Source organism: Macadamia integrifolia, chromosome 3 (assembly GCF_013358625.1).
Source record: "Macadamia integrifolia cultivar HAES 741 chromosome 3, SCU_Mint_v3, whole genome shotgun sequence".
Classification (NCBI taxonomy): Eukaryota; Viridiplantae; Streptophyta; class Magnoliopsida; order Proteales; family Proteaceae; genus Macadamia; species Macadamia integrifolia.
The window spans coordinates 22409831-22417726 of record NC_056559.1 but is presented as its reverse complement, the minus strand read 5'-3'; the positions used below and the strand labels follow the sequence as shown (position 1 = coordinate 22417726).

General features: G+C 38.6%; 1 protein-coding gene across 1 annotated transcript; it reads left to right on the top strand.

The window, feature by feature from the left end:
- Positions 1–6270: 6270 nt before the first annotated feature.
- LOC122073342 (LOB domain-containing protein 41-like) lies at positions 6271–7596 on the top strand. The gene is made up of 2 exons (XM_042637917.1): positions 6271–6578; positions 6664–7596. The coding sequence occupies exons 1-2, from the start codon at positions 6389–6391 to the stop codon at positions 7323–7325; spliced, it is 852 nt and encodes a 283-aa protein (XP_042493851.1). The 5' UTR covers positions 6271–6388; the 3' UTR covers positions 7326–7596.
- Positions 7597–7896: the final 300 nt, after the last annotated feature.

Here is a 7896-nt window from a genome sequence, read left to right as displayed (position 1 = left end):
TGAGACAGAAATAAGGATATTAGATTCCTACTAAGATAACTGGAAGTTCCTACCAATAAGAATCCTAATGAACCTAAAAAAAGGACTTCTTAGTCAAGCTAGAAAACAAGTTCTTATCCATTCAACTTTATCTGCTCTTCCACAACATTATATATCTTGTTTTCTCCTCCCAGCTGATATTAACAAAAAACTTAACTCTATAGGAAGACAATTCTTTTGGTCTAATAGAGATAAATCTCATGTTCATACCATTAGATGGAGTACTATTTGTAAGTCCTTTAAATCTGAAGGCCTCAATTTGAAGCTTGCAACTAATTTGCTTTACTTGCTAAAAGAGTTGGGTCTCTCATTTTTTCTCCTCAGTCCCTATGGAGCATTCTGATGAAATCTAAATACTTTTCCTCAACTGAATTCCTCCATGCTCCCACCAACATGCTCCATCTTGGGGGTGGTCCTCTATTTTGAAAGGATGATCTCTCTTGCTCAAAGGTCTCTTTTGGGGAGTAGAAAACGGTCGTAAAATAAATCCTTGGTCCAATTATTGGATTCCTAGTTTCCCTCCTCTTTTGGCTCCATATCCATTACCCTTACAAGCTCCTACCACTGTGGCTAATCTTATCCTTGCAGATGTTAAAGAATGGAATTCAAATTTAATTTTTCATTGGTGGCTAGATGATATTGCTCAATCAATTTTATCTATACCCATTCCTCTTTTTGAGGTTGAAGATACATTTATTTGGTCTCCAATAGCTGATGGAAAATTCTCAGTGGCATCAGCCTATAGGCTTGCTCTTAATCCTGATGATCAAGTTATCAATCCCATATGGTTGAAGCTTTGGCATTTACAATGTGCTCCTAAAATTAGATCTTTTCTTTGGAAGTTGTTACAGAACTCTATTCCTCATCCTACTCTCTTATGTAATAGAGGAGTTAACATTAATGCTACATGTCCATTTTGCTCCTTCTATCCTTTGGATACTCAAGATATATTTATCAATTGTCCTTGGGCTTCTAAAGTATGGCAATTATCAAGAATTGCTTCTATTCCAACTTCCAATACATCAATCCAAAAATGGTTTTCCATTTTATTTACTTTGTCAATACTAGTGTGTGGATTTGCTCTTATTCTGGTACTCTCATTTGGCATCTATGGACTTCTTTTAATGCTGCTTTGTACAGTAATGATCTTACCTCGTCCATCGCCTTTTATTGTATTCAAAAGTAGGAGAATGGCTGCTGAATATTTCAGATCTTCAAATAATACCACATGACAGTGTCGCACTATACATATTTCCTGGTCTCCTCCAGTGAATCCCTTCCTTAAGATCAATTTTGATGTCTCTTTTTTAGAAAATCTAGGTCCTGCGGGTATTGGTGGAGTTTGTCGAAACAATTATGGAAGATTTATTTTTGGCTTTGCTTGTTATGTTGGTGCTTCTTTTGCTTATGTGGCTGAAGCGCTCGCAGCTCGATTGGCATTAAAGATGGCCAAAGATCATCACTTCACTCATGTCATCCTTGAAGGGGATTCCCAACTTGTGGTTGATCTTATTGCTGGTCGTTCATCTTCTATTCCTTGGAGGATTGCTTCTATTATTGGAGATTGCAAAAAACTTTGCTCCTTTTTTATTTCTTATAAGGTGGTTCATACTCATCGTCAGGACAATTCTGGTGCAGATGCTTTAGCCTCCTATGCATCTCATCATCAGTGCTTAGGGAGATATTACAGTTCGAAGCTGGAGCAACCAGAGACCTTCATTTGGAATCTTTCGAGGTTGTCATGGAGTGCTCTGCTGGCTCATGGTACAACGGCTTAGATCTTGACCGTCCGATCAATCATAAATGGTTCCTTTAATTTTAGTTGTAGGATTTGAATAACAATCATTAGATATCATCTCGTTGGATCTAAATCCTGGCTGACGCAAGCGCTTGTGTTAACATCCAGCTCATTGTCGAGCATCTATTGGCTCAGCGCAAAACCCGGAGGCTTATCATCTTTAATCCAAAAGGATGAACTTCTCATGGGCCATTAGATTAGCATTACTAGATCTGGTTTAATCCAGATCAATTAGATTAGCATCACCCGCGCACACATGCGGCCGTACACCAAACACGTAGTGATCTACTGTAGCGTCGCTAAAACACTAGCGATGCACCACACCAATAGGAAAATCTCACAATGGAATATATATATATATATATATATTTTTGTAGACAGGAGGGGTATTCGACTTTAGGCATACTAAATCCCCCCGGGCTCATACATGAACCCCACGCCACATATGAACCGGGAGCTTTTGGGCCCTAGTGAAAGTCAGGCAGGGGGCCCAAGAAATTATGTAGAGGTAAAGTTTTGATCACGAGAACTTGCTTCCTAAGGCGGAGTCTCATGTCCCCTCCAAGCCAGCTGCCCCAAGGAAAATCTCATGATGGAATATCTTGTGCCGTCTGTTAGTGCAAAAGCGTCTTTGTCCTTAAATCAAGATCAATACACGTGGCCTATTCACAGCCCTTGACTAGGGATTAAGTCACTTCCCTATATCACACAAAAGCCCCTCCTTTCTAAATTTTATATGCTGAAATCCCCCACTCCTAGATTCTCCGAAAAAAAAAAAATTTGTTATGCTGAAAACCCCTACCATCACCGAGAGCTTTGGTTCAATTCCAGTTTGGAATTTTCATATCAATCTGCAGAAACAGTCATAACTTCTTCATACGACTTTCACATTGAGACAAAATAGAAAGCTTAATGACCAAGACTCGACGTTTTACAACTTTCTAGAAGACTCGATCATTAACTCAGTCATATGAAAAGATTATATTACTACTGAACCTTTCGGATGTCAAAACTTGCTCATACGGAATCAAAATGGGACAAGTCTAGGTGCATTGGAAAGAATATCGCAAGATTACATGGAGGTTTTGTTTTTCAGAAAAATCATTTTTAATGTCGAAACTGCCCCTGAATGTCAAATAAGCCAAATTTTTCTGTAGGTACCATAACATCTTCATACGGTATCAAAACGGGAAGAATTTAGGTGCATTGGAAAGAATAAATTATGCTCGTAATTTTACATGGAGGGACCATCTTCCAAAAATTTTATTTTCACTGCTAAAAATGCCCTCTAGCATAATTAGGCCAAATTTTCCAGAATTGACCCGAAATTTCACACCTCCTATCATGGATGACTGAAACCATTCCAGACACAGCATGTAACATTGTAACCTAATCGGATAGATCGAATGATGTTACGTCACTACTTTTGACCACATAACCTAAACTAGCCACGTCATCACTGTCATGTGGCCTGGTTGTAAATAAGGACAATAAAAAAACAACAACTTGTTCTTTCTTGGTTCAATAATAGTAATTTGTTAACCAATCAATTTGGAAAAGGATCACAAGGAGTTTTTATACGGACGAAAGCAAGCTCAAGATAATTGGTGGAAGGTGACTGAAGCTTGGAGTGATTCTGAGGACTTAGAACAACTTTTGGAAAAAATAGTACACGTCATGGCCTTGGAGCGTCGTTCCAAGTTTTTTGGATGTGTACGACATCGACCCTAACAGTAAATTTTGGCTCATACCTACCAACAAAGTGGTCATTTTTCTTAAAATTTTTGCCTCTATAACCATGAACAATAAACACAATTGTCTCTCTCAATGGTAATGATGTAGATGTATATTCTATTTTTTTTTTTAATATATATTTTTCCTTATCAAAAAATTAAAATAAAAAGGGATCTATAGGTTATCAGGTGAAAAAGAAGGGAAATATGGGTATTTAAAAAAGGAAAGGGGGAGAAAACAAGGTAAAAGTTCAAAAGCAGTAAAGTATCAAAAAAAAAAATAATTAAAAATAGAGAAGTTTTAACAAATATAGGCTAAGTGTAGGGAAATGATAGTAATTACCCCTCAACAAAATCCCCACACTATTCCTTATACTAAGGGTGTCAACCCTAAGCCCGCACTGGTTGAACCGATCGGGCCCGATCATTTAAAGATCAGCCTAGCCTACACTGATTCTTAAGCATGTCAGGCTTAAGCCTGACCCATTTATAAATAGGTAGTATAGGGTGCAAGGGGTATGCATGATGGGCCTCCTAACCAGCCCGGTCCGTTTACAAGCTTGACTCAGACTTACACATTTAGCCCTACTGTTTATAGGTATATTTTGATTTTTTTTTCTGGAGATAGAATAGGGAATATATTGATAGTTTATCAATTATTAAATGTAATTAAGTGTAATATCTTCTCAAAATTGTTGATGATTTAATAAAATAGTATATTAAATCTAAGAGAAATAAAGACAGTTTAAGACCCGACTCATTCCTTAAATAGATAGATCAAGGTCAAAGATATAAGCCCACCAAGCTCGGCTAGGCCGATTAAGACCGACCTAGCCCAGCTTGACCGATTGACACTCCAACCTTATACCTACCTTCTCCATAAATAAAATTAACAAAATCCACCCAATCGATAGCCCAATGAGACACGGCAAGAGTTTAGATCGATGCAATCATTTTTTAACCTAAACAAACGGGTGGATTAAGACCCGATACACTGCATGGCAGTAGTCTACCAGTCCCTCGTTCCGGTCTGGATAAACTTATTTTATTATATAAATATTCTCCTTAAAAAAATAGGGGGAAAGAGAAGGTGAATCTTGATTAGACGTATAAGAAACGAAGAAAATGTGAAAAAAGGTTGTATCAGTTCATAGGATAAGCATTAAAAGTCTATGACAGCAAAACTACTGGCCCATCCCGTCGGGCGCCCACAGTCCTGAGAAAAACCAGGAAATTCAGACCAGTGGTTTTGGTGTTTGGGAAAAGAGAAAACGTGGTTTTCATACCAATTCCAGAAAACCGGGAACGGAATAGTATTAGAAGTGGCAAGTGGTGGGTAAGAGAGCCTAGAAAGCCTGAGGTGGCGTTTTCCACGATATGTGGCGATCCGCCCGCAGTCTAAGATCTGAACGTTGTTGATACGTGCTACGTTCTCTATCTTTCTGGTTTTGTACCCTCTTGCATGGCAAAATTGGCACGGGTCCCCACAGTTTTCCACCTCAGACTCTCTCTTCAAAGTTCTGATTTATCGTTCTTTTCCTTGTTTTGTTAAATGTACTAAAACACCCTTGAATGGTGGCTCATTTTAAAACCTTAACTCGAACCGATCAAATTGATCATAGCAAACCAAAATAATTTGAACCAAAGTCTTAGGCTGTGTTTGTAATCATTCAGAAAATTTTCTTTCATTCTATTGGAATAAAAAAATAGAATAAAATATTTGATATTAATATAGTGTCTTTTGAAAAAAAAAAAAATGTAAAATGATGAAACAACAAAATCTTATTCCATCATTCTGGTTTCGTTTCAAATACAAAAAAATAAACAATTAAGGTATTCATGAAACAAGTTCATCAGACACCATTTTATTTTTTTTAAATGGTATTTTAACATAGAAACTAAAAATTCTATTTTTAATACGAACGTTGTTTCTGGTGCTGAATGACTATCAAATGCAGTCTTATTGACGTCGAAACTCATAAAAACACTTTTTTTTCGTAGAATTTTGTTTATTTTTGTATAAAATTGTATGGTAAAGACCATAGATTTAGTTCTCAGTATTGGTACTGTTATCGATCTCTATTAATACTAGTTCGAATATTGAGAGGATCAGTGCGTATCAGTCACTTTTACCCCTTGTTTTTCAAAAAAAGTACATTTTTTTATACTATTTTACCTCTAAAATGATATGGATAATCGGTCTGGATCGGAGATCGATCTTAACCACTATCGATATGACACAATCAATACGATCAATATGATACTGATATTTAAAACCATGGTAAAGGATGAACTCGAACTGAACTGAAACAAGCTCGATAAAATATCAATATAAGAAATCAAATCAAATCCAACTGAAACCAAAATTTCTTTCTTATTGGATTTGATTTAACCATTTTCACATCGAAAATTGACTCAATCTAAATCGAAACCAGACCGACCCGACCACTTTGACTCATAGGCTTGTTGTTCAAGTAATAATGCAGATAGGTGTAATTAACGGCAAGTAGGAGGTTGTATATTAAAAAAAATGGTGTAGAAATAGTGGAGGGTACTTTTCCCTAAACCCGGGGAGGACCACTTATAACAAAACCAGGTTCTACTCTCTCCACTCTACCGCTATTTTGGAAACCGCTGCGGCCACCCACGTACAAAACAAAACCCACCGCTTTTATCTCTCACAAATCACAATCCAATCACCCACTTCCCACATAAATACATTCCCCCCCTATTCCTCTCTCCCTCAAACCTCCCCTTTCTTTCTCGTCCCCATCAGATTCATTCAAACCCCCATTTTCTAGCAGAAGAAGCAGCAAAGATGAGGATGAGCTGTAATGGATGTCGAGTCCTCCGAAAAGGTTGCAGCGAGAATTGCAGCATCAGACCTTGCTTGCAGTGGATCAAAAACCCTGAATCCCAAGCCAATGCCACTGTCTTCCTTGCCAAGTTCTATGGCCGTGCTGGGCTCATGAACCTCATTAATGCCGGCCCTGAACACCTCCGTCCTGGTAAGTGGCAACTACCCTCTCTCTCTCTCTCTAGATTAATTTTAATTTCGCTTTGCTCAACTGTTTTGCAATTGATTAATTGCAGCGATATTCAGGTCTCTTCTCTACGAAGCTTGTGGGAGGATAGTGAATCCAATTTATGGTTCAGTTGGGTTACTCTGGTCTGGAAGCTGGCAGCTCTGCCAAACCGCAGTTGAAGCGGTTCTGAAAGGCGAACCGGTTATTCAAATCTCCTCTGAAGCAGCGATAAACCCAAGCCCTCCCATGAAAGTGTCCGATATACGGCACGTCTCCAAGGATGAGAACTCTGCTGCTTCTCAAGAACTTCACAAGGTCAAGAACCGGAGGTTCAAACGTTCTTCAGTCAAGCCGAAGGCCAAACTCGGTCTGGCCGCCGAGTTTATATCCGAACCGGTCGTTACCGACCATGAAAATGTCTTCAACCGTGAGTCCAGCCATGATCACGAGTCGACTGGGAGTCATCAGACGGAGTTGAATGTGGAAAGAGACGGAGACAGCAGAGAGACAGAGAGTATGTTCTCCGTTGAGACGGTGGAGCCGTCGCTTGTAAGCCAAGCCGTTAAATCCTCCGATGAGAGCGAGGTTGAATTGGAACTTACCCTCGGCTTCGAGCCTGTTCAACGCACTGGTACTAGCCCAGTGGGCCCCAATATGAGACGTGGTGAAATGAATGGTTACAGTGGTGACAGATGTAAGATAGAGCTGAGCCTTGAGAATCTGGCATGAGTCGTGATGCCTTTAGCTTCTCTTAACCTGTGGAGAGAGACACCAGTTCTGCCGGATTTTTTATTTTTTATTTTTAGTTTTCCTCCTATGTGTCTTCTGTGCATAAATCTATAAAATTAGATATGGGAAAAAGAGCTGTCCAGAGGGCTGTCCTACATAAAACCAGTTCCCATTAGATATATAGAGGGATAGAATAGGATTTTTTCATATCTTCTTTTCTTTATACAAGTGATGTAATCAACTTCATAGTTATGACTTTGCCTATCATTAATCCACCGGGTTAAAAATATAATAAAAAAAATTAATAACTTATTTATTTTAGAGAGGGTTCTCTAAAAAGCAACGTAGCATGATCGTGCAACCTCCTTGAGCTCTGTGCCTAAGCGATTTTGGCCATTGGATACATCAAACATCCTATTGTGTCATAATTTAATCCTCCTAGAAGATAACGTTGCCTGTGGGATTAATGAAACAATAGGGTGACATTGAAGGTGGTGGATGCTTTGCAATGAGGTGTAATAAGCAATGAGGTGTAATAAGCATTCTGCAATTGAGAGTATCTGGACACACA

Coding starts and splice junctions, on each gene's coding strand:
- LOC122073342 (XM_042637917.1), top strand. CDS start 6,389: ATGAGGATGAGCTGTAATGGATGTCGAGTCCTCCGAAAAGGTTGCAGC. Junction 6,579..6,663: donor CCCTGAACACCTCCGTCCTG/GTAAGTGGCAAC, acceptor GATTAATTGCAG/CGATATTCAGGTCTCTTCTC.